This window comes from Augochlora pura, chromosome 7 (genome assembly GCF_028453695.1).
Source record: "Augochlora pura isolate Apur16 chromosome 7, APUR_v2.2.1, whole genome shotgun sequence".
Taxonomy (NCBI): Eukaryota; Metazoa; Arthropoda; class Insecta; order Hymenoptera; family Halictidae; genus Augochlora; species Augochlora pura.
In genome coordinates, this window is record NC_135778.1 from 989,624 (window position 1) to 1,014,361 (window position 24,738).

General features: G+C 38.0%; 6 protein-coding genes across 11 annotated transcripts; 3 read left to right on the plus strand and 3 right to left on the minus strand.

Moving 5' to 3' along the window:
- Window positions 1–642: 642 nt before the first annotated feature.
- On the minus strand, window positions 643–2,311 carry LOC144472174 (ubiquitin-conjugating enzyme E2 G2-like). 2 transcript variants are annotated; one of them, XR_013494397.1, is made up of 5 exons: window positions 2,170–2,311; window positions 1,987–2,068; window positions 1,732–1,850; window positions 1,318–1,663; window positions 650–1,194 (listed from the first exon to the last, which is right to left on the minus strand). XR_013494397.1 is itself a non-coding variant. In XM_078184967.1 (4 exons), the coding sequence occupies exons 1-4, from the start codon at window positions 2,210–2,212 to the stop codon at window positions 1,404–1,406; spliced, it is 504 nt and encodes a 167-aa protein (XP_078041093.1). In that variant the 5' UTR covers window positions 2,213–2,311; the 3' UTR covers window positions 643–1,403. The 2 variants fall into 2 exon arrangements, 1 of the variants encoding a protein (XP_078041093.1); XM_078184967.1 differs by having other exon boundaries at window positions 643–1,663.
- A 105-nt stretch (window positions 2,312–2,416) lies between these two features.
- Samtor (S-adenosylmethionine sensor upstream of TORC1) lies at window positions 2,417–3,539 on the plus strand. Its single transcript, XM_078184966.1, has 2 exons — window positions 2,417–2,548; window positions 2,632–3,539. Exons 1-2 carry the CDS (start codon window positions 2,417–2,419, stop codon window positions 3,532–3,534), a joined length of 1,035 nt encoding a protein of 344 aa, XP_078041092.1. The 3' UTR covers window positions 3,535–3,539.
- Window positions 3,540–3,982: 443 nt separating this feature from the next.
- On the plus strand, window positions 3,983–6,192 carry LOC144472171 (dual oxidase maturation factor 1-like). The gene is made up of 10 exons (XM_078184965.1): window positions 3,983–4,144; window positions 4,214–4,271; window positions 4,490–4,624; window positions 4,694–4,795; window positions 4,890–5,043; window positions 5,116–5,327; window positions 5,411–5,527; window positions 5,683–5,786; window positions 5,850–5,977; window positions 6,054–6,192. Exons 1-10 carry the CDS (start codon window positions 3,983–3,985, stop codon window positions 6,160–6,162), a joined length of 1,281 nt encoding a protein of 426 aa, XP_078041091.1. The 3' UTR covers window positions 6,163–6,192.
- On the minus strand, window positions 6,152–8,669 carry LOC144472170 (putative splicing factor, arginine/serine-rich 7). The gene is made up of 2 exons (XM_078184964.1): window positions 7,638–8,669; window positions 6,152–7,489 (listed from the first exon to the last, which is right to left on the minus strand). The coding sequence occupies exons 1-2, from the start codon at window positions 7,957–7,959 to the stop codon at window positions 6,348–6,350; spliced, it is 1,464 nt and encodes a 487-aa protein (XP_078041090.1). The 5' UTR covers window positions 7,960–8,669; the 3' UTR covers window positions 6,152–6,347.
- A 286-nt stretch (window positions 8,670–8,955) lies between these two features.
- On the minus strand, window positions 8,956–17,653 carry LOC144472483 (lactosylceramide 4-alpha-galactosyltransferase-like). Of its 5 annotated transcripts, XM_078185617.1 has the most exons (6): window positions 15,949–15,965; window positions 15,784–15,851; window positions 15,382–15,668; window positions 13,356–13,752; window positions 12,655–12,865; window positions 8,956–11,913 (listed from the first exon to the last, which is right to left on the minus strand). In XM_078185617.1, exons 3-6 carry the CDS (start codon window positions 15,593–15,595, stop codon window positions 11,644–11,646), a joined length of 1,092 nt encoding a protein of 363 aa, XP_078041743.1. In that variant the 5' UTR covers window positions 15,596–15,668; window positions 15,784–15,851; window positions 15,949–15,965; the 3' UTR covers window positions 8,956–11,643. The 5 variants fall into 5 exon arrangements, with proteins under 5 accessions (XP_078041743.1, XP_078041741.1, XP_078041740.1 ...); XM_078185615.1 differs by lacking the exons at window positions 15,784–15,851; window positions 15,949–15,965 and adding an exon at window positions 16,040–17,653; XM_078185614.1 differs by lacking the exons at window positions 15,784–15,851; window positions 15,949–15,965 and adding an exon at window positions 17,119–17,652.
- Window positions 17,654–21,810: 4,157 nt separating this feature from the next.
- Window positions 21,811–24,602, plus strand: LOC144473120 (vanin-like protein 1). The gene is made up of 8 exons (XM_078186720.1): window positions 21,811–21,946; window positions 22,051–22,213; window positions 22,285–22,419; window positions 22,493–22,639; window positions 22,705–22,847; window positions 23,159–23,376; window positions 23,446–23,550; window positions 23,851–24,602. The coding sequence occupies exons 2-8, from the start codon at window positions 22,154–22,156 to the stop codon at window positions 24,537–24,539; spliced, it is 1,497 nt and encodes a 498-aa protein (XP_078042846.1). The 5' UTR covers window positions 21,811–21,946; window positions 22,051–22,153; the 3' UTR covers window positions 24,540–24,602.
- The last annotated feature ends 136 nt before the right edge of the window (window positions 24,603–24,738 follow it).

Below are 24,738 nucleotides of genomic sequence, written 5' to 3' on the forward strand. Positions count from 1 at the left end.
ACGATTGTATTTTGTTAAAAATTTTAACGCCCTTTGTTGTACTTACGCATGCAGAAGTTGAGCGAGTTATTTAACAGCATCATCAATCACAACTGTTCGAAGAGTATTAACGACACTTTCAGCTGGGATTACACTCAGCGATTTAATCGCTCTAATGATACAGACTGTGTCCGCTAGAAATATGTTTTTACTTATCTTTCCTTAAAGGAAAAGGATGTCGTCTTTCGGTGATCTGGTATTACTGGAAGTAGGACAGCTGAAGGAAGACGAGGAGAACAGATTATTTAAATATTTCTACGATTTATTTAATTTCCAGTCGAATAAAATATTCCTACCTGTTCTCATTCCCATTCGCTACATGTACGTATTTTCTTCTTATCTGGTACATGTAAAATTAATACTCGCTTAGGTTCAAACTAATTAGTTTAATAAATTCTATCACAGATATTTTTTTCAGGAACGATAAACAACTACCATACGAATTTATTTTAAGTCATAAATTTTTCAACAATTTCGATAATTGACTAATTCCGGGGAGAAAGTAAGAAAAATTCATTAGAAGACATTAAAATATTTTATTTACACTATAATTTATAGCTAATATAGTACAATTTAAAGAGATTTCAATTTACTGCTATAAAGCATGCGTAAGAAATTTAAAATAGATTAAATCGATCGTCTATCTCGAAATATTTGAATTATCGATTCTCGATACTCTATTCCCTGCGGTTTTCGAATATACGAGTGCGCTTTACTAACCACATTTTCCTAAATTAAAAAAATTAATTTCTTGTGTAGATTGCAAAAATAGAAAATAATGATTCGTTTAAAACATTTATCTTTTTTATTTTTGAAAAGACATATTGTTATGCATCAAGCGTGTTATGTACAGTAATAGGTCCTTTTACTCCTACACACATCCAGGCCGCGGCTTAATCCGTTAGCGAGAGTCAGTATAGAAACTTTCTTTGCTGTGATTGGTCGACGATCTACTGACCAGACAGCGCTGCCGTCGAAATCAAAGAAAAAGAGGAAAAATAACGAATGAGCAAGAGAGTCGTACACAGATATTTTATTACCCCTTCATAAGTTTCTGTTTATTAATAATTTAGTTCCATACAATTCATAATGACAATCCTAATTTCGTCACACTTACCTTTCAAGTATATAAACCCCATCACACCCCACAAATACCTGTAACACGTTCGTTTGCATACATATGTAAATAGAAAAACATATGTAAAATATATAACATAACAAAAACATATGTAAAAAACATATATATATTTTTTAAGAATTTAGATAAAATTATATTACCTTTGAACATAACACGTACAGTGCATTGGCTTGTGTGAATTTTTAAATTACAGTTTTGTTTTCATTTAAAAAATAAACATCTTGATTTAAGGTGGGATACCAAGACTTTTCCTAACTAGTTTTTGAGCAATTCCCGCGAATTCGGCGCGGTATTCTCTCCACATTTTTGCAGCATCAACATTTGCTCCACTCTCATCGTTCGGCTCAGCTAACATACTTACTACACTTAACAATATTTTCTCAACACTTTGAACTGGACTCCATCTTTCAGCACTGCTTTCATAACCCATTGGATCATCACCTGGCGCATGTAATATGCTTATACAGACTCTGCCATCTGTGTAAACTGAAATCGAATTGCCATAAGTTTTCTTGAGTTTCTTCCGCATTACAGACGTACGATGAGAGGCTTACTATTTGGATGAAACATTTCACAGGTGAACTGCATTTTTGGTGGGCTTAAGGGATAGTCCGGAGGAAATATTAACTTTGCTGGGAACACACCACCCTCGAAGCATGTTCCTTCTGGACCCCTGTAAATAAATATAAAAAAGGAATAAAAAATTATGGAATATATTATAAATATATTGGAGGATTTAATATGAGAGCTATCTTCATTTTTAGTCAAAGTATTTAACCAGACCAAATATTTATAAAATAATTGCTTACATGATTAAAGCTTCCCACTCGAAAAAATTTTCCTCACTAATCGGACCAGCGATAATACCTTCGGTTGGGTTTGAGGTTAGCTCTGCAAATTATGCGATTTACTTGTTACATTATATTTTGTAATCGAACGAAAGTAAAAACAAGAAAGTTACACATGCATCAAATAAAAAATCGAATACTCACGTTTATACTCGGTCATTAAACGCCTTAACGCGGAACCAGCCATTGTTTAGTCGTCGAGATGAATGCTATTATTTGTCAAAACGTCGAGAGACAAGTACATACTAGGTTATTACATTAAGGATTGTCGACATTTATGTCTTGGCCTTTGAATTTTTCTCGAAATTTGGAACAGAACGGAATCCCTTCTTCTCGCACCGATTATTCTACACCAAAATTGTGTCGTAAACGATGCTAATTCACAGTTCGAATGGCGGGAGAGGAACATAAATATTTAGCGAATATTATAAAAGCTACTCATGCTACGTTGCGAGAAGAGGCTCAGAGATACGGGCCCGAGATTGCATGGGAACGTCACGTATCTCGTAAAGATATTTTACAGGTGCAGTTTTTTTTATTGCCATTGCTATGATTGTAGCACATTTAATGTTTTACGAAAATTTTATTGGTCCTGTTATGTTTTAGAAATATTCTTCTTCTATGCAAAAATTGGCAACCACATATTGGCAGGAAAATAACTCGACTACCATAAACGCAACTCTTTGCAGGGTGCAGTGGGTGAAATCACAATGTGAAAAGTATTTTTTAAATGGTGGATTACAAAAATACAATGAGAGAGAAGAAGAAATTAAGAAGAAGATGAATGTAGATTTTGTTCAAACAGAAGACTCTGTAAATAATGTTCTGCGAAGTAGCAGTTTTGTAGATACTACTCAGAAAATAACATTATTAGATGTAGGAAGTTGTTACAATCCTTTTGTAACTCTAAATATATTTGATGTGACTGCGATAGATTTAAATGGCATTCAAGAACAAGTTTTACGCTGTGATTTTCTAAATGTTCATATTGGAAAGGAAAAAGTGTTTTCAGCCGATAAGCAAGAACTATTGCAGCTACCACAGGACACGTACGATGTTGTTGTATTTTCCTTGTTTTTAGAATATTTACCATGTCCGAAACAAAGATATGTCTGCTGTAAAAAAGCATACGATATCCTACAATCTGGAGGAATACTTTTCATTATAAGTCCTGACTCAAAACACGTTGGTGCCAACGCGAAACTTGTTAAATCGTGGAGATACGTGTTAAGTAAATTAGGATTTATGAGAATCGCATATGAAAAATTGAAACATATACATTGCCTCGCCTTCAGAAAATGTATATCTAAACAGGTTGCGATAAGATGGGCGGATATGCAAACGACAGTCAAAAACGATCCTTTGTATCAAGATGATTCAGCATTTTTTATTCCTCAGGATTTTCGAAACACGTCCTGCGAAAACACACATGAAGAAGAACAAACGTACAGCAATAAAGAAAAGACGTGTATGTTCAATGAATTACCTTTTGATCAGACGCAATTTTAAGTCTCTGAAAAATAAACTTGTACATATCGTCATTATGTATTCACTTATTTCAACCAGCTCTGTTTCAACATTTGAATGCTTGGCGGCAATCGGTGAATTCAATATGGAATCACGATAATTTCGTTTGAGCGGTAAATTTGAATTCTACTGTATAAAGATTGTAATCAAATATGTAGTCGGAACGCCTTTGTCTACACATATTCATTTTTCATTTTATCATAGCGATGAAACTATATAAGAATGGGAAGAGACTGAAACTTGTCATTTTTTATAATACAAGATATGTGACATTTTATAGAAATAAATGGGATACCGGGAAAAGAAACTTCCTATTCGTGAATCATCAGGAAACTCGTACCCAAATAAATCGGTCTAAACGGAAAAGGAAATCAAGCAGTTACAAGTGTTCGTTCTGTAGTGGATATTGTAAGACCTCAATTTATAATAAATGACGTGTAATAGTTTTGGCCAAAAAAATGATTTTCCTCCTCGTTATTCACCGAACGAGATACCGGTCATCTTCGATATCACAGAAACAATAATTATTCTAATCTTCGTCATCATAAGCATCTCTTATTTAAGTATTATACCGAGTTACAAAAAGAGACAGGTAATAAAATATATTGTAAGAGATTTAACAATCTGTGAACAAATAATTATGAATTGAATATTTGTCTAGAGCATTTACGTGTGCATTAAGGTGACGCTCAGCATAACAACAGGATGTTTATTACTCGGTATGAATTGTTTTATACATTATTTATTAAAAATACAAAAAAATATGTCATTCATCATTTTATATATTTTCATTGCTATTTACAAATTCATTTAAAACGTTCAAACAATTTTTAAAGTCACATTTGTAAACAAGGATTTCTCCTTAAAACATTTACATTTAGGAAAAAATTTAGTGCGATAGAAATAAAGTGAATTTTAAGAGTTGTCATATTCGCAGTGAATAATTTCGGTCAAGAATGGGAGGTGAGCACTATAAGTACTAAAACGCCTTATAAAGCTGGTACTGGCCAAGAAATCGACGCTGAAATTGGCGTGAAAATAGGCCTGCGGTCACTGAACGTTACTTTGCGAGGTACTTTTTCAGTACAAATAAATTACCGTACAAATGAAGTGCAACATAAATATTTTCGATTGATTCTAGAAACGGAGAAACAGGAAAAATCCTGCATAAAAGAAACTATCAATTACAATGAAAGGTTCTGGTGGACATGGGATCAAGGCAGATTTGGATTTGGTCCGCAAGGTACAAAACGAATAAATATCTCGTCTACCTATCGATAGTCTATCAATTCTTCTTTAATTTCAACATTCATTCTATAAATCATTCACAATTTCAGCTGGGCTTTTGCAAAGAAATTTTCGAGATGCTCAAAGGAGGGGTGTACCAATCCCCATTCTTTTGGTCGTCGAGTACTTCGTTATTGATGGAGAAGGAATTCGATTCGGCAGATTTTACCGTACTGCCGGATGGTACTGTCACATTCTATTGTGGTTTGTATTATCGCTATACTTATAAAATAAGATTACGCGTTCTACTATTATTAATCTCCTTTATCAAAACAGGACAGCATTTGCCACGTGGATTCTGGCGATCATATTTTTACAGAGCACGGGACGATACACTGGCTATTTTCTTGGAATCACCGGTGTTTTGCAAATATTAACTTGCATCGTTTGGGTATACTTCCATAATCCCACGCCACTCGTTATACCTTTTGAAAAAGAATCTATACGACTATATTTTGGTCGACACTTCTGGATGACTCTTAGTTGTGGTACTGAATAAATTTGAATATTGCGCACGAAGAATATATACCGTTCATGACATTTCGCAATATTTGAATGTTTTCACTTTTAGGCATGTTATGCATAATATTGGCTGCAGTATTACTTTACATGGACCTTCGATATCCAAACGAGTTATCCATATTTTTGAATACGGATCCGCTTAATCAGTACGACGAATGCGTAGTGGGTGAGCATTCGTATTGAAATATTTAATTCTTAAAGTCATTTTCTTTATTCATTGTTTCTTTATGTCCAGAAGAATTAAAGATCAGCACATAAAGAGTTAAAGATGAACAGATTATTTTACATAGAATTTTACTAGCTCTAGGTTTTTTTTATTAGATTGTAGCAGCTTTGAAGATGCTATTAAGAACACTGAATGCAGCCAATCATTCGAGATGAAGAACCTTCCCAAGAGCTCGGAATCCAATTGCAGAAGTAACGTGGTAAGTAAAATATCGTCAGAATTGAATGTAAATATCTATATCTTCGTTTAATTTATTTGTCAGATGGTACTAAAAAGAAGATCTACTATAAGACATGCGCAAAAATCGCTTTTCCGTTGTCCTGTACCGTTAAATCTCTCAAAAGAAGCAGAAGAAGAAAAGGAAGCAATGTACATGAACAACTTGTTAAGGTAACTGAATTGAAATATTTTTTAAGTATCAATTAATAATTTATCAATACTTGTTTCATTAGTAATTCTCCTTTAGATCGTCAATCTCATCCAATAACGAGTTTCCATTGCCAAATGAAGAAGTAAAGGACTCTCAATCGCTGATAAAATCAGAGAAAGTCAAAGGGATTAAAGTGATGATTTGAAAAAAGTGTGTATTATTTACGTTACTACAGGAATGAAGATACAAGTTATCTTTTCATGTATGTACATACATTTTTCAAAATTGAAGGTGTCAGTATTCTTCTTATTGACCAAATGTATTGCGATACGTGCCGCAACATATCAAATTAACAAATTGAACTTCTTATAGACCGTGGTATGCCAGCATTTAAGTTTCAGACTCTGTTTTCTCTTTACTTTCGCTATTCTCGGACGTGTTTCTGTTCTTCTCCTCAGACTTCGACTCTTTCTCGGATTTCTTCTCTTTGCTTGATTTTTTCTCGCTCTTTTCCTTATCGGCTTTATCTCCGTCGCTCTTCTTACCATTGTCGGATTTATCTTTACTTCTTCTCTCCTTGTCTTTGTCCCTAGACTTTTCGGAGTACTTAGATTTGGAGGATCTGGACTTGGATTTCGATCTAGATCGTCTGGTCTTCGATTTCGAACGTTTACTGCGAGATCGTGATCGACTCCTTCGACGCGGTGACCTCTTCTTCCTGTCTTTCGATCTGGATCGTGATCTACGAGATCGCGATCGACGAGATCGCGAGCGGGAACGGTGTCGACCGCGAGAACTGCTTCTTCTGCGCGACGGAGACTTTCGTCTGCGTTCTTTCGATCGAGATCGTTTGGATCGTGATCGTGATCTCCGTCGATGTCGCGAACGTGATCGTCTGTGACGAGATCGCGAACGTTTACGCGATCTGGATCGTCTACTGCGACCCCTGGATCTTGATCGTGATTTTCGGCTGCGGGAACCGCTGCGACTGCGTTTGTCCTTAGATAACATGCCAATCATAGGATCTATTGCAGCTGATATTAAATTGTGAGCTTCCTTCACCCGCGACATTGCTTCCTCTATCTCCTTTTGTGCCGCTTCATTGCTTTTTGCCTCTGGTTTTGCTATTGCTTGTGTAGAATGGTAAATTTTAATTGGCCTATCCAAAAGCATCTTTCCATTTAAAAGTAAAGCGGACACAACTGCTGCCTGCTCAGATAATTCCAACAATGCGTAATGTTCGGTATCCGAATCTCTAGTACATATACGTAGGTACTTCACTTCTACGCTATTGTTACTGAAGAAATCTAACAGGTTGTCTGTGGTCACAGAAGGATCCAAATTGGCCAGGACCAATGTCCTTCTGATCTCTTCGATTCGCCTACTGTCCAAGTGACCAGGTAAATGAGGATAAGGCGGCAGACCATTCGCTTCTAGTTTCGGGTCTATGGTGGTAATCACATGATTTGGAGGAATCCCTTCTATTGCATTTACAAAATTAGGTGGTAATTTCGGTTCAGATGGATAGAGACCTGAAAAAGTATATTTGTAAGTACATGCTTTCGTACAAGCGTCAAACTAAACATACAGCTTATAGCCTCAAATATATCTCGATTCAATTTTATCGTATTTGTAAGACAAAATGTTGAAGAGAAGCAAAGATTAAACATGAACACTTACCTGGGACAACGGTGCCATTATTAGTCAACTCTAAAGCTCGTTGTTCGTCTGGAATGTCTCCATTCTGATACGGAATTACAATCAACGCACGGTCAATGAAAACAGTGTTTGTCATGTGTTGGGCAACCGCAACACATCCTTGGTCGTGGAACTTTATGTAACAAATACGCGACTGAACAGGTACCGCGACATCCCTTATAGTAGGATACAATCTGATGTCCTCTATTTTGCCGAGGTACCCGAACAGAGTTTGCATCTGATCTTTGGTCGCTTGAGGCGCGATATTCGTCACCTGAACCACTTTCGTCGAGCCCACCGCCATTCTTTCTATTGTGGCTACTGCAACGAGCACGCCGCCTCATACATAGAGCGGAAAATCGACGAACGAAAGTAGCGCCGCTCGCGCCAAACGGAAATGCGTGACTTCTATATTCGCTGTTTGACGATCGTTTCTTGTCGATCGCGGGCTTCGATCAGTGTCCCACATGCAAAAACGGTCCCATCCTTGTACAACCTCGCAAGCAAGCGGACGAGTTACAACTAATATAGTAGTGCCTTCTCATTGCGAGCGCTTGCTGTCTCTTCTTTCCAGGCAGTGTTGTCCCTCACAATTTTAATACGCATTCAGTTCTGCGCAGTTGGTTAGAAAGAGAACGAGAGACGCTCAAGAGAGACAGAACAAAACTAGCAAATTCTATGTATGAGAGACCACACGGACGACAACCTAGAAACGTCTCACTTTATCGTGCCTGCGTTCTCACTCTTTTCGCGCATCCGTGATCCTAGCGCTCCACATGAAACACGCGGTCCGACATTACAGTTTATTTTTGCCTCGCAAGATTCTCGACCGTACACTTTAAAGTATTTGCGAACGTCCTACAACGACGATCATCTCCACAATTATTAAAATTTTTGAAAAACCGAAAGCTACGTTTTAAAAAGCACTTTCTAGTTTATAAACATACATAATTTCCTTAATTCAGAATTCCTGACACCATCATTGGATACACTAGTCACCAATGGACACACAATGCAACTAGAAGCGTGCAGTTACCTGAGTGTTGGGTTCGGTCGGGCTCGGAAAAGATCGGGCGGTCTCGGTCGGGTGTCCGAAACAGACGAATGTTCGATTAATCCGGAATTGTCGGGCGGTCTGATACAATTGGGTTTTCGAACCCGAACGAGGAATATAAATAATGTTAATTTGAGGGAGGCTAATTTATAAGCATAATAATAAAACTTACGTATTACAAATCACAGGCCATCGAAAATTGAAAAAATTAGTATTTTTGAGCGCTGAAAGTCCAAATAATTCATGTCCGTAAACATCTTCATGTCTATATTTCATAAACATTTTTATACATACAATGATTTATCGTGTAAATAATTATGGCACAAATTTAGAAGTTAGTTAACATAAAAATTGAATGAAAAAACAATTCGCCGTAACCGATTACAGTTTATAATTTACGTTTTGTTACCTGACACTCGATACTAAAAAATGTTATAACAATTCATTAGGGGATGCAGACTTATAACAGACACCTTATTTGCGCATAAATAAAACATCGATCATTCATTGTCAAATGCACGTGACTTTTCTAACTGTATTTATAATAGCGTTTTACAAACGAGGAACATGTATAAATTATTGCTAGAAGTAATAGCATGAGCAATTAAATGACGCATCATCGTCGTATTATTGGAAAATTCTTAATGCGAGCGCGAAGACTTCTTAATTAATAAAATATCGATTTCCCAATGTAGAGGAACGTAGCGTCGACCAACAAAATTTGAAAGTAATGAATGGATCAACCCTTTGCACTCGAGTGGTGACTCTGAGGCACCACTGAAATTATTCCATCGCGTTCTAAAATAATTTGTATATTAATATAGTTTAGATTTAAAAAATTGTTGACAGTGAAAATGTTGATACGAGTTGCAAGAATTAATTTCATATGTATAAAATACACTTTTTGTCACGTACAATGGAAATAATAGAAGCCAGAACAATGATATTAGATTTATAATTAAAATGGCTTCGAGTGCAAAGGGTTAAGGATCTACGACAGTGCTTGCAAAAGTGTACTTAGGTGTTGCCCGCGCAGCGCTCGGGCAACGTTTAAACGAGGTGCGATAAAACATCTCGCTACAAATGCAACACGATTACACGATCGTTATAAAGTTGGTACGTGTAGAATTTAATTTGTATATTCACAGTAACGGTTACGAAATCACTTCAACGTTGTTTAATACTGATTCCATAGGACATTAGCACAGTACTCGCAATATTTACAATATTCCTATGCCATCTTATTGCATTCTCTGACATTAATTGTGTTACGCGACAAAGCGTGGAATGTATTTGTTAGTGAAAAGAAACTAAAATAACATTAATTTAACAAGTCTTCAACATTGCTTTTACAACATCTATCTGAAATAACGACCTGCACTTTGTAAACATTAATGCAAGGTTAATGTTACTATAATCTTAATAACATTATCATCGTAAAATAAAGTGCATAATATTAACATAATATTATTATCGTATAAATACATTAATAAAAAATTGTAAATAAATCAAGTTGGTGAAAATCGCAATGCGGATTTTATACAATTGATAAAAATCCACAGCCTAACAATTAATGTTAATACAGACTGATGTCACCTTGTTTCTTAGAATAACATTCGCAAACAATAATTATTGCACATTCAGAGCTCACGAAACAACAATTAACAATAGAGATCGTGCACGTAAAACATTACGTAATACTTCGTGATATTTTCGTTGCAATGATCTGAAAGATACTCGTATCATAGCGGGATATACACAAGTAGTACTAGTATCATTGTCAAATGTTTCTGATCAAAAAATCGTCAGTCCGCCAAACGTAATTGCCAGCTCACATTATATCTCAAAGATATCTTTGGCGCTCTATATGGCCTTTTATATTATTCATATTGAAGGTACTGTGCGTTTTTCTCTTTTTCTTTTTTGAGCCCGTGATTTTACTTCGATCAACAGGTGTATTTGCTAACTTTGTACAACAAGAATACTGTTCACAATGTACATACGGTTAATCCCTTGCCTAACGATTTTATTTTTGATTAGATTTCCCACCGTTTGCCGAAATCATCGTCCGCTATATCACCCCTTCCTCCACTATCACCATAAAAAAAACCATCATTCTTTCGTATAGCACGTAAAAGTACTAGTCATGAATACAGTCTATATATTAACCCCTCACCACACCAGTTCTTCTACAATTACAATGATTAGAACTTTTTCGAGCGGATGAAGTTCTTTAAAAAAAAAAAGAATTTATCTTAATTTCTTTTATGGCAATAGATCATAATTATATTCCGACTTAAAAGATCGGAATAACGTACACACTTAACAAGTACTTACATACTATTAGAAATTTTTGTCATAAGTAAGACTTATCAAAGTATGACAAGAGGTGAACTTTATAGCTAGTATACTCTCTTCATTCCAGCTTCACAGCCAAGAAATTTGGACTCGGTTTATGCTTACGAGTACTCGATTATCTTTTTTCCTATACTTGCTTTAACAATATCTTCTTGTTTGGTAATTATAAGCATCGGTGAGGTGCCTCGACAGAACATCAGGCCAGTATTTTCAATTTAACTATGCTATATTTCGTTGTTAACACTAAAGCTGCCATCTCTGCGGCGCGCCTATCAATCGACTGTTCCCAGATTTTATATTCCGCAACTATTGAAATTATAGACACACTTTCATTGGTTCTTAGTCGGTCAGTTTTCTTCGAAGCTTGGTAGCTTTCGTGTCAACGAAATAAAAATGTAAGTGACAGATGTACTTAATGTACTAGTTTATAAATTAGATTACTTTTACAATCGATCTTTCTGTTTTCATTCCCCTTTAGGCCCCTTAAATGATCGGCGATCGACCACCCCCACGCGATGCGATAATGTTACGGCAGTAGATTAATTCGTAGCACTGGTCGCGGCAACGTATACTCGATCAGAACGTCTCGCCACAATTTTTGAAGACCCGCGGACAATGTTTCCTCGCGATAATTGCGTACGGTACGTCGCTGTTCACGCGAACCTGCTGCGATTGGCTCAGTTTGTTCCACACGTGGATGGTCATCGATTTCTTCAACATCTTCATCGTCGCGTTTTTATTCTTCGACTCGAAGTACTGCCGCCATCTTTTGTAGTGCACCGGGTAGAATGTCGACGGTGGGAACACCTTGAAACCTTGACAGCGAACGGTACTCATGTCCCTAATCTGGAAACACCACGAAAGCATTTAGTTTTTAATAACTAACGCTGTAAATTCATACTTAATGACCTAGTAAAATCCCTGAGTAGAAGTCGAACGAAGGCGTACTTGATCGATTAAAAATTGGAAATCCATGGTTGTTTGATTTCGAGGGGCACTCTATCAGAATATAAAGGAGAAACGGTATCATCACTTTTTAAAAAAAAGAACAATCTTGACATTGTAAGGATGGGTCAAAGTGGGCGAACAAACGTGTTGGTTTCCGAAAATCCATATATTTCGACCACGCGACACGAAGTGACCCTGACTGTTGCCTATTGCAAAGTGCCGTCTCTCGTCTTCGGCCGTTACGACAAACGCTACACGTTGCCCAGCAACCGCGTGTGTCTTCGGCACCGCGTCCAGATCAAACGCGCTACAAAGTATGCTCGATACGTGATCGCCAAGCGATCACGTTACCGGCTACGCCGAATGTTCTTGGAAAGCATTCGGATAATATCAACGCTTACAACATTCATATATCCTCTATGCCTCCACACCTTCGATGGCAAACAACTTTTGTCCGACACTTTTGTTTCTATCGTTACAAGCAAGCGATTTTATCAGGTGTCTCATTCTTCCTTTCAATTTCCTTCGTAAAGAGCAATCGCTTTACAGTTTAACGACTGTGTTCGCAAGAGATTAATCCGAAGCCGAGTTAAAACGAGCGTTGTCAAGCGCCGCGATTAGGAGTCACGATTTACGTACGTGTTTCGCCGAGCAGATTTTTTGCAGGGTCCTGGTGACCACGCCGGGGCCATTGTTGCCCCAAAGATCGCCGCGAAAGTTGCTCTTCAGGTCGTCGATGCAGGCGTTGGCGACTTGACGACCCAACGGGCTGAGGTCGAATCCTATGACTCCGGCGGCGATGTCGTTCCAGTCTTCTGCTCCGGCGAAGTTGCTCAAATGCTCCAAGGACCTGCTCAAGGTTAGACTTTATCGAATAACAGGCGAACATATATAATAGATAAAATTATATACATTTCAGAGATCGACTCAGGGTCCGCGGGCGCTGCTTTTGAAATTTCTATCGCGCTATTTAATTTCCATTTGTTTTCGTCAATAATTAATTTACGCGTAGACAGCGTCCAGAAGATAATTGAATGTACCGTGTCCTGATATCCGAGAGCGCGTCATTTATCTTTTTACACGTTTTTGTAAGCTGCCGATGTACAAACGAGTCCGAAGTTATAAATACGAAGCTATTTTAAGTTTCCAGTCAGGGAGAACGAGCTAGCATAGTTTTTTCTGAAGTATAATTAGATTTAGAAAACGTAGGTTGCAGTAACATAATTTTACGTTTTTTTTAGAAACAGATACAATAATTGAGATGCATATTCAGGAGTCCGGTTGCCGACATGAGCGTTAAGTAGGCGAAGCAAAAAGAGATAATTGATTAGTTAGCTCACGTGGTCACGACGACGTCCAGGTCCAAATAAATGCCACCGTACTTCCATAACGTCAGGTATCTCAGTATGTCCGACGTGTGACTCCTCGGCCACAGACTCTTCTTCAGCACGTCGATCTTGTACCACTGATCCAACGCCGTTCTCTTCACGTACTTCTCCAGGAAAAGCCGCCTGATTTTGATATTCGGATAAGTCTGCAGCTGGTTGAACATCTCCACCGACTGGTTCGAGATCACCGACTGCGAGAGGAAGAAAAGGTAGATGTTCATGTTCGGGTTCATTTTCGCCGCCGATTCCACGGCGCACGCCTGCCGTGGGTTCAACATCAGGCCCTCGTCTTCGAAGCAGGATGTCTCGTGGAAGAAGATGTTCTTGTCGTTCGTCGGTTTGTCCGATTCTGAAACGAAACGACGTTCTTTTTAATTAATTCGCGAAATTTATACAATGCCTCCTGTGTTCCTTCCGGCCGCATAATAAAATCGTACGCGCACAATATTGCTGCTCCATAAAATAGCACAATTTCAACTAGAAAAATTGTTTATCAGTTGCAATTATTTTGAAATTTGCCGAATTAGCTTTGAACGGCATTTTTTAGACTTATCGATTGCAGATCGCAGTTCCCAAATATAATTTGTTTGGTAGAAAATCAACGAATCGAAGAGAATCAACAGGACTCCAAATCGCACGATTTTCTCGCATTCTGGTTGCTTCGTTGAGTCGTCGCGAGCGTTTATCGCACTAAAAATACCGGAAATGAGTAAGCCATTATCGAAAATACATTAATATGGATCGGTTTAAATAACGGACTAATTATAATTTCATACGTGTGCAAATATAAAGTATAGTTTAGTTGCAGGTCGAGCACTTTTATTCGATTTCTGGAACAAACTGATGGATTTATTTTTTTCTCCGTTAATTTCGGAAAGAAATCAATTAAAATCAATTAAATCGAAAGTGGACTGCGTGCTCGATAAAATTTTAACGACCGAAATTCGCTTCGGGCGAAGCTACGGACGGTCGTGCGATTGAAAATTGACGAGCACGGCATCGCTGTAGACGTAACATAAATGATTCTCTCGTCCAAGTATCGTTCGTATCGATTAAATATTAAATCATTACAATTGCGAATCACGCTGCGTGCTATCGTCCCTCAATGGAGAATGACACATGCACCGGGAATATAAAGTGTAGGTTTGCACGCGTTGTGTCGCAAATCATACGAATCAGAGACACGCGTGCGACACGGTTGATCGGTTTTGAGGGTAATCTTGTGCTACATTCCTGATGTCCTAAAATCTTAATCAGCGTCTGGTCTAGTCGCGAATCGATGTTATCAAGCGTTCGTTATATTTTACACTTGACTATTGGGTTTCGGAGAGAATCTTATCAGGCAGCAAGTCTTATCGTCTAAAATAGCTACGATATTGCGGAAAGATCGCACGTAGGAAGCGACGGAGATAATTTTTGTGCAGAATAGAATGAAATTCTATGTCGTAACACGACCAAGGCGCCGGCGTTCCGTTGTAAAAGATTACCCTTGAAATTAAACTAATAAATATTCTATTTATCGCGGGGACGAAAAGACGCAAAGGAAGCGTAAATTGGGGCTCTAAAGTGGTAAATTTTCATAATAATGATTCCGGGGCAAGTGCTGAGCGGTCGAACACGGTTCTCCATATTATAAAATATCTATCTTTCTAAACGTGTTCCGACGATCAGATATTTGATAAACTTTGCCAACAATCAACGAGCCAATCAACGAAGGCTCGTTCGTCGTCGAAACTGTACGCCTCGGAAGGCTACGCTTGATCCTTGATCGTACCATAATTTATTGCAAACAAAGTGACGTGTGCTATCTGCTCTCGATTTCCCTTGCAAATATACTGTCGTTAACATAAATTAGATAAAAATACAAGGATCTTTTTTTATTCGTTTTACGGAACTTGCGAGGAATTGTTCTCGGTCGATTTTTGTAAAAGTTTCACGAGCTATAAACGAGAGCGAATGGAGAATCAGGAGGACGTACCTGACTCTGGATCGAATTCCGGGAGACTGTTCGACGTGGTGGGAAGTTCGTAACAGTTTATGAGGCCGGGATCGTGGAAGCTGACGAAGGGCACGTGCTGTATGAAATCGTTGTCCGTCGATATCATGATCAGGAACAGCATGACGGCGCACAAGAAGCAGAGCACCAGCCTCTTCTTCATCCTTCTCGCCTGGATTAGGTTCGGATGAACCATGGATGATTATAATGGTTCGACAGGTGTGATCGAGACTGTTCCGGTCATCTCCTTTCCGGCGTTCCCGAACGATCTATGAACGATGAATTTTCGTCGATTTAGAAGAGCGATTACAGAGACGCGAGGAAAATTATAGTAAAATAGAAAAATTATAATATCACATATATGTATGTAATATAATAACCTACCACGCTAGAGTCACGTGTATAACGGAAATAATCGTTTCCTTTACTGACTATACCGAAACGGTCGTTCTCTACGGTTATCGTAGATGCGAAACTGTTACACTGTGCCCATAATTTTATATCCACGGCAAAATGTATTAATATTATTTCCATTTTATATCTACTTACATCATGGACGATTAGATAAACGGAACTAACACTGAGCACGATTAGATAAACGGTATTAACACCGAAAAGAAAACAAAGTATTGCAATTTACCGTTCTCGTGGGAAATATGGGACTCCGACGCGTTGCTATGGCGACGATTGTTGTCTGTAATCACCTCGATGCGGTAAAAGAGAGTATAGGATATCCGCAGTATTTTATTATTCTATTCGGAAACACTGAATACATTATCCATTCGATAAAAACATTCGAACCGAGGAAAATTCCGAGAAATTTTTCAAAATATATGCAGCGTGCCCCACGGACTCTGGCCACTTGAAATATTTCGGTTATTTCGAACAATATGAAAAATATTACTTATAAAAGTTGCAGGGTTTAAAAAAAATGCATAATATAACGTAAATGGTATTCTTGCAAGCGAAGGCTTGCTATTTTGAGTGTTCCGAGTATTCCGATTATACGAGTAATAACATATGTTTGACAGAAACTTGTCGTTTTTCTATGATATTCCAACAATAATATATGTAAGGACACACAGTTTAAAAACTAGAACGTTTCGTTGCTGCAAATGACCGATATTTAGACCACGAATAGCTTCACGAAGAAGATGAAAATATCGTAGAAACGATAAATTTTAGGACGATCGCAGCTCAATACATTTGCACACTCTATCCACTGTTCTATCGTAACAGGGGATAAAAATATTTGATGCAAGTAACACTTCCTTCCACTGTTTGAAATCACCAAGATATCTAAGTAGACCGTGTTCAGAGTTCGTTTACCGAAAAGCTACATAAAAATGCTTCTAATTGCGATTTCGACTAACACACGTTGATTTTATAGGAAAGGTGACGCGGCAAATACAAAAACCCGTTCACTTAATCCCCATCAAGCCCAATTGAATTTCTCCGAGCGGGCTCGATGCTTTGCGAACCGGAAATTATGCTGAATTATCGGGGCAACTGTTACATTGGGGAACGAAAACCTTAGACGTTACTAAAAACTGATTTAGTTTATTTTAGACAGATCATTGAACAATCACATTTGTACAACAGAACGATCGAAGCAGTTCCGAAAATAACACGACATCCTAATGATAATAACACGAATCCCATTGGCTCGGGTAAACCGGGTAGGATGCCCGAACGCGGATGCAACGCAGGGTTACACACCTCCGACGATCATCTCTACAGTATTCCCGTTCTGTTTTCCGCAGCTCGACGGCGAATTATTTATCGATCGGCCAGCGTCGCTGGTGGGTTACGTCGAATCGTTTTCCCCGGTTTCTTTCTCAGGTATGTACGGCGCAGTCCGTGTTCTCCACGTGCTCGGAGAAATATCGCCGAATCCGTTGGAACATCACGATCGAATCCTTGACGAGTGCGTGTGCCGCCGCAGAAGAGTCTCAGCTGTGCTACTCCGTTTCACACGTTCGGACAGCGATATCCAGTCACAATGCGCCAGGAAGTGCTCGGTTCGGCGAACATGAATAGGGTATGCAAGTGTACTTATCACGGGAGGCGGGACTCTAATCGTGCGTCGAGCAGTGAGCTCGATGACAGTAAAACTGACGCCTTAAGTTTATGTCAGCCGAACCGTATTGCCGGCAAACGGAGTACACACTGTGCTTCTTCCCCTGTCGTCGGGTCATGCGTGCGACACATCTCCGCTGCGCGGGTCGAACAACCGAGAAACGCATGCGTCGTTTGGACCACGAATATATCGGACAGTTTGAAAATTATGTTTCCATGATTGATCGGCTATCCCCTGTTCGACTATAACCTGACATAACCTGCGCGGTCTTGCACGTGCAAATTTTCAATGGTTTCCTAATATTTTTTTCTCTTGTGTTTAATATTTTGTTATTTGATCGTGAACGATGGCAAGGTAGGTATCACGGGAATCTGTAAATGGCGGAGAACTCGATGCGACAGTTTTTTTTGAAAGCGTTTTGTAACAGTATCGAGGAATGCGCGATTCGTTGCGTGCGTTCGCGTCACTGTTCCTTTCTAGAGACTATACAATTTTCATTCATTTTCATATCCTTATCGACGTACACCCCGGGGTATGGACGAGTAATCGTCGGTTACAACTTCGCGAAACGGAGGATTACAGGCGTGTAATGATAAAGCACGCGGAGAGAATGACGCAACGTTGCCGGTGTATGTTTTGTGCGAATATTGAAACTCATGAACAATTACATACGTGAATGTAATTGTTCGATTGTGTTGATAATAGTTGAATTATAGTGTATGAAATGCATTGTGTGCCGACGTTCCACGAAACTGTCCCAGTCCTTAGATAATAGAATAACACCGCTGGTTCCTGCATTGTTTTACAATGTTTATTTACGTTCGTTTCTACAGCTGCTTAAACACGATTTCGAGGAAACGAGAGTCTATGAAACGTTGGAATGTTTTGTTTACAAGGTTTACGTTGAATGATCGATGTATTTTCCGTTATTATTTCCTTCGATATGCGCGACGGAATGTTCAAGGAATTTATAAGATAATAAAATAAATCTTTAGACACTCAATAGAGTCGTTTGGTATAAAATGTATTCTTCCATTCGTAAGTTGAACTCGAGAATGTGGACAAATTTTAATGCAAGTACATTGAAATTCTATTTTAGTTATTATTATTATTATTATTATATTTATATTATTATATTATTGTTATTTTATTTGAGTGTGAATAAAGAGCGAGGATGAGCGATTGTTGATTACAGCGAAATCTTGAAGATGAGTTCAGAGATCCGCAAAACCCTCCAACTGTTCGTCAATTTTTTTTTAGTTCCGATGTATCATTTTATGAGACACGTGACTACATATTTCGCAACAAAAAATAATCACGTGCTCGTTTGAACTGCCATTGGAGCGACAAGGCTTGACCTTTGCCGTGGCCGCAGCACAGTCTGAAAAGTCTGAAAAGTCGAAGATTAAAACTTTGAAATGGAATTATTTCGTCGCAACACCATTTCAACGAACACCGGTGAAAAAGACTTTTTTTTTTAAAAATAAGCGGACCATAAAAATCTCAAACGCTACCTTTAACACCTTCGTCGCCGACAATCAGTCGTTAAAATCTCCACACAGGTTAAAGCATTTGAATTAATTAAAGCGAACCTAGAAAGTTAATATTTATCACATAGGATAACATTAGAACTCTTTCGCATTCGAAACATTCTAATCGAATTCAGTTTGTGCAAATATATCGCAATAAAAATGCATGATCAAAGTTGGTCACAAATCAGTGTCAGCCATATTTGGATGACGCGGCGCTCAACGTGTCAAAACCGATGCGTACAATAATCTAAACGAAAGCGTGATTATTTTGCTCGCAGTGCTATATTCCACTATAAATTCTAAATCGATCGATGACAAGGTTAATAGAAATTGCGACTGTATTATCGCAACGCTTTGATCAGAATTCAAAATAGATGACGCGTGATTATTTCGCGGCGCTACTAGGAATTGCGGACGTGTCGATCTGCATTGATGATTGGACGCCAACGTCACCGGGTACTAATACTACAACAACCATTATCACGACTACTATTACTTACTGCAGCTAGTAAAATAAACAACTAACATTACATAGACATAATAAACTTTGTGTTACGAAATTTATTCTTTTCTTTTAAAATTTGAATCGTTTGTAGCATTGTCAAAAACAAAAATATTATCTTCTATTACGAAAAAAAAGATAAAACGATGTTAAATAAGAAGAAAGTAGAATTTTCAATTAAAATTGAAAATGAACTAAAATTTGGTTCTAGCAGGAAGAGGGCGTTCGAGTAAAATTAAAGAAAAGTAAAATTTGATTTTAGGAGAAAGTGGAGGAAAATTTATTTTAAAATTGAAAATAATTCAATCGAATTTATTTAAATTGGAAGAAAGTGGATCGCGATTGTAAATAATTAAAATATAAAAAAAAATTTCAAATAGGAAGACAATATATATTTAGAAAGGTCTCCGGAATTGACCATTAGGATGACCATTGCTGACCACAGAACTGGACGAAAGGTTAGTATTGGCCATCCTGAAAGTGCACTCTTGGTCTGATCAGTTATTAGAAAAGGAATCACTGGAACTCGACTCGCCCCTTCGGAGATCGCGCTGGAACTGACTGAACAATAATGCTGCACCGAACGGTAAAAGATTATCCCCACTACCCGGTCCAATCAACAGTCACCGTGATCGATGACAATCGATATTTATCGATTATTTCTAATTAATATTTCTATCCGTTTATCTTGAATGGAAGCTATCGATCGCATTCAATTTTCCAAATCGATTTACGGGTGATTAAAACGTCTTTTATTAATAAGCGTATTATTTCTGACATTTTAATATTTGTAACAATGCAATTTCTTAGAAATATGGTTAATCGCTTGTTTGATTATTTCTCCATTTAATTTGTTAATGAAAGTAACCGATAGAATCAAAAATACTGGATAATTTTTCGAACATGAATGCAACGAAGAATTATTACATCGAGAATATTCTATTTATAAATTAATCATTTATAGCTATTTAATAATTATAAGAATTTCTATTCCTAATGATACCTTCTAGTATACCATTCAAAAATATATAGCTAAATTGTTTATTTATTTACAGAAATAATGCATGCAGATTTTTAAGAACGGATTACCAAATGTGTTCACCGATTGCGCAGATTTATATCGATATAGTAATTGTTAAATACTTTTATTCGATAATATAATTGATCATGTTATTTATAATTTTCATGACTGAAAACGTGCCGTAATATAAAATACCTAATTCCTATTAATAAACAGAAGTCGGCTGTCATTGAGTCATCGATTTTGATAAAATATTTTCTGACGAATCCATAGCAAAAATAAGCCGACTTATATTTAGCCAGTCTGTTCAATACTGATTATTTATAAAGATACTCCACATTTAATCTTTACGATTACTACAAGTATTGGATTAATATACTATACACGTATAGTATTACAGTGAAAGTGATAAATCTCTGTATTATATCTCGGCAGATTAATATCTTTCTTCTTAAGAGAAAAGTTTTTAGATTCTTAAACATTTATGATTAAGGACTTGGCTACATTCGTATTGCAATTTTGTATAAATTCGATTCCAAATTAAATAGCTACTCGACACTTTTTCGAAAGCTGTCCTTCGACTCGTTTCGTTTTATTACACTTGGTGCAGAGATAAGCATCTCGAAGATTGTTAAAAAAATAATTAATCATCAGGCTAATTACAGTCTATATCGTGATAGAAATTAATACTAGAGATCCATTTTGGTTTCTTCAAGTTTACGTAACCATTCAAACAGTTTGCAAATCAACTTTATGCTGTTACTCTCTGTTAAAAATAAATAGTAACAAGATGAAATAGGATAAAAGTTGTTACTCGTATAAAATATATAACACGTGAACATTATCTTGCGACGTATCAGAAATCCCACGATTTATGTCGACGGTCGTCATTTTTTTGATCGAGCATTCCTGATAACATTAATTATATTCATGATAAATTGAAAGAATATGCGTTTCGTCTCGCGATAAGCCTCGAAATAATTTCACGATATATTTCATCTACAGATGAAATTACATTGTTGTACCTTGTACTACTTTCTCTTTTATTGATTGCCGCGTTATATTTAATATGCCAGATTACGCCGAGAACCAATCAGATTGCGGCTTGATCTGATTATCGATCATGCGGGAACGAGGAGATCTTCAACGTAGGTAATTGTATTTCTTTCTTTTTGAGTTGGACTCGGTTGGACCTTACTATGCTACACACGCGTAATCGATAACGCTTCTTTATCGCGATAATTAAAGCGTACGCTATTGTCTCGGCTATAAATTGGTCATTGATTACGGTATCAAAAAAGCAACGAGGAAGTGACAAGTGGCCGATAAATCGATAACAAAGCATTGTACTTAAAGACATCCTAGGAAACCAACACACTTCACCGACAAAGTCAGCAGCCGATACAACTCCGGTAAGCGATCGCAAAAAATTTGATGGGACAATATTTGTTAGGAAGACAAGTGTAATATTTTAAATCGTATTCGTAATTCTGTGCATATTATCTGCTGTTTAAAGGGAGCAGTGTCCATTTTTTCGATAATTCGAGGAAGAGTTTCAAACCAATGCCGCTTCTATACACTTTGCTGACAGATCTTCTTGGAAGAATAGCAACGGAATCATGCGTCGATTTTTAAGCACGTTGGGAGTTTTATTAGCTCTCGCGCACCTCTCGCAACAGGTACAATGCCGCGATGCTTCGAAGGAAGTTAAAAAGTGAGAACGGTAACCATAAATTCGACATTTTTTCAGGTGCCAGAGCAAGATGCGAAGGACTACTATACCGCCGCTGTGGTAGAATTCACGCCAGAGTTTTACTTTTCCGAGAAAACTGTGGTGGAAAATACGAAATTGTATATCGAACACATTAAAAATGCGAAAAAACAGGTGAGACTTTTCGTTGCTATTTTATTTATATTTATTCACGGACATTTCTCATTTCTTTTCTTACGTTTCAAAGGATGTAGACATCATCGTGTTCCCGGAGGACGGTATAACGTCTCTGGACATACCGCTCCCGCCGGAAATGGACGCATGGACGACCTCTGTACCGCCCGCGGAAGACAATTTCAACCCGTGCCTACAGGATCGCGAGAACGTCACACAGGTAAATATCCATTTCCATCGGTTCGAAACTCGTGTAATTCGATATGTTTTTTATCGTTTTCTCAGGTGTTGAAGATGCTGTCGTGCGCGGCGCGAGATAACAAAATGTATGTCGTGGTGAACGTTGCTGAAAAGGTTGCGGACGTCAACGGCACTCATTATCACAATACCAATGCAGTGTTCGATCGGGATGGAAAGATAATCGCCAGGTAATCTGATTGTCTACAGCAAATCTTGCGACGATATTCAGAGAAATTGAAGTGTTTGTCGATACTATGTTGCAACCGTTTGGAAGGAATACCATTTAATTAAAACTAGAAGTTTGGGCCTAGTTTTGTGTTAATTTTAATAGTGATTCATAGTGAATAGAATAAGGGGATCAACATTGATCTTGTAAAGGCAGGTCCAAAAATGTGTGAAATAAAATTGACACGCGGTTGAAAAGGATTAATCAAGGAGAACGTGCTAAGTGTTGACTAGGTCTAAAATGGTGGTGATAACTAAGCCTCCCAATTTGTAGATACCGCAAGGTGAACCTTTACATTGAACCCATCTTTCAACCAAGCCCACAACCTCCAAATATTGTCACCTTCGACACCGATTTCGGCGTCCGGTTTGGCACGTTCATCTGTTTCGACATCTTCTATCCTGTTCCTGGATTGGTCCTGACAAGAGATCTAGGAGTCACGGACATCGTGTACACCACAGCTTGGTTCTCCGAATCACCATTCCTGACTGGTAACTTGCCTAGTTCATTTCCGAATTACTTTTGAGTAATACATAATTGCAGCTCGAGCATTCTTTCAGCCGTTCAAATGCATTTCGGATGGGCTTATTCCGAGGACGTGAACTTCCTCTCAGCTGGACATAACAGACCATTGATTGGATGTACCGGAAGCGGTATTTTCTTAGGTATGAACAGATCTTCGTTAACCCTTTGCGCATACACGCGCGAATTTAGCGAACAACTCGCAATTACCATAGTACTTACGGGATAGAAAATCAAAAACAAATGTTATAATCCAGCGTACCGATCAATCAGGCGATATCAGTTACGATCATCGAGGCGTAAGAGGATCGAAGTAATATTTCCGATTTTGTTGTCATCTGATTAGATATTCAAATTTCATCGAATTTTTGAGAATGCTAAATCGAAGATACACGCGTTGAAATATTCTTTGTCGAAGTCTGTACATAATTTCGTTTGTCCAGGCCGCGATGGATTAGCAAAGGCAACAATGTCTTATAACATTGGCAGTAAATTATTGGTATCTCGAGTGCCAAAGAAGAAGGGTCCAAGGGTGGCACGCCCGCCGATAATGCAACAAAGGCCCGCGGCGAACAAGGAAGAAACACAAAGAGATTGTTACAAGGAAGACGTACAGAGGAGAGGCCTGGTCCGTGGAATTTTAACTAAACGCGACGTTTTCACGCCGTTCGTAACCGTTCCTCTGACCGGACCACTGTTCGAAAAGACCATTTGCCATAAAGATTTCTGCTGCGAGTTCAAAGTAAACAGCACCATCGGCCCATCGAGTTACTATCGTGCAATGGTTTACAAAGGATGTCGTCATATCGGTGGCACAGCAACCGAAAATGGAATTCGAGTATGCGGATTAACGCATTGCACCGGCGAGAACCCTCAATCCTGCGGTGTCGTTCAACCGTCCCGTGTTCTATTCAACAACGTGTCGATCACCGCGACTTTTGACGATTTGACATGGTCTTCGTCGATACCGAGCACATTGAACCCAGATATGCTACCGTTCGATGATTTCGTATACGATGAACACATTCTCCCCAACAAAACGGTTGCGACCCTTGTTCTGACTAAGCCTCACGCTGATATTTCCGGTTTCTCAATTTACTCTCGCGATTATTTGGTGGACTCTCCCCATTAAAAATATTATGTAATAAGAAGATAAATTTATTTTTGTAAATAAAAAGGAGATTTAAAACCGAAATTTCGAATTTAAAGCTCTAAACCTTTCCAAAGAGCAAAAGGACATCCAGTGTTTTTAGAAAGACGATGAGTTAACCCCGAAATTATTATGGCACTTATTAAAAAATAATGAAAAACTGTAACAAACATCAAAGCAT

Coding starts and splice junctions, on each gene's coding strand:
- LOC144473120 (XM_078186720.1), top strand. CDS start 22,154: ATGCGTCGATTTTTAAGCACGTTGGGAGTTTTATTAGCTCTCGCGCAC. Junction 22,640..22,704: donor ATCGCGAGAACGTCACACAG/GTAAATATCCAT, acceptor TCGTTTTCTCAG/GTGTTGAAGATGCTGTCGTG. Junction 23,377..23,445: donor CGAATCACCATTCCTGACTG/GTAACTTGCCTA, acceptor GCATTCTTTCAG/CCGTTCAAATGCATTTCGGA.
- LOC144472483 (XM_078185615.1), bottom strand. CDS start 15,595: ATGGTTCATCCGAACCTAATCCAGGCGAGAAGGATGAAGAAGAGGCTG. Junction 13,753..15,381: donor GGAATTCGATCCAGAGTCAG/GTACGTCCTCCT, acceptor GTTTCGTTTCAG/AATCGGACAAACCGACGAAC. Junction 11,914..12,654: donor AAATCTGCTCGGCGAAACAC/GTACGTAAATCG, acceptor TGGTGTTTCCAG/ATTAGGGACATGAGTACCGT.
- Samtor (XM_078184966.1), top strand. CDS start 2,417: ATGGCGGGAGAGGAACATAAATATTTAGCGAATATTATAAAAGCTACT. Junction 2,549..2,631: donor CTCGTAAAGATATTTTACAG/GTGCAGTTTTTT, acceptor GTTATGTTTTAG/AAATATTCTTCTTCTATGCA.
- LOC144472171 (XM_078184965.1), top strand. CDS start 3,983: ATGACGTGTAATAGTTTTGGCCAAAAAAATGATTTTCCTCCTCGTTAT. Junction 4,272..4,489: donor AACAGGATGTTTATTACTCG/GTATGAATTGTT, acceptor TCATATTCGCAG/TGAATAATTTCGGTCAAGAA. Junction 5,328..5,410: donor CTGGATGACTCTTAGTTGTG/GTACTGAATAAA, acceptor TTTCACTTTTAG/GCATGTTATGCATAATATTG.
- LOC144472170 (XM_078184964.1), bottom strand. CDS start 7,959: ATGGCGGTGGGCTCGACGAAAGTGGTTCAGGTGACGAATATCGCGCCT. Junction 7,490..7,637: donor TAATGGCACCGTTGTCCCAG/GTAAGTGTTCAT, acceptor ATACTTTTTCAG/GTCTCTATCCATCTGAACCG.
- LOC144472174 (XM_078184967.1), bottom strand. CDS start 2,212: ATGGCTGGTTCCGCGTTAAGGCGTTTAATGACCGAGTATAAAC. Junction 1,851..1,986: donor GAGTGGGAAGCTTTAATCAT/GTAAGCAATTAT, acceptor ATTTATTTACAG/GGGTCCAGAAGGAACATGCT. Junction 1,664..1,731: donor TGAAATGTTTCATCCAAATA/GTAAGCCTCTCA, acceptor ATTCGATTTCAG/TTTACACAGATGGCAGAGTC.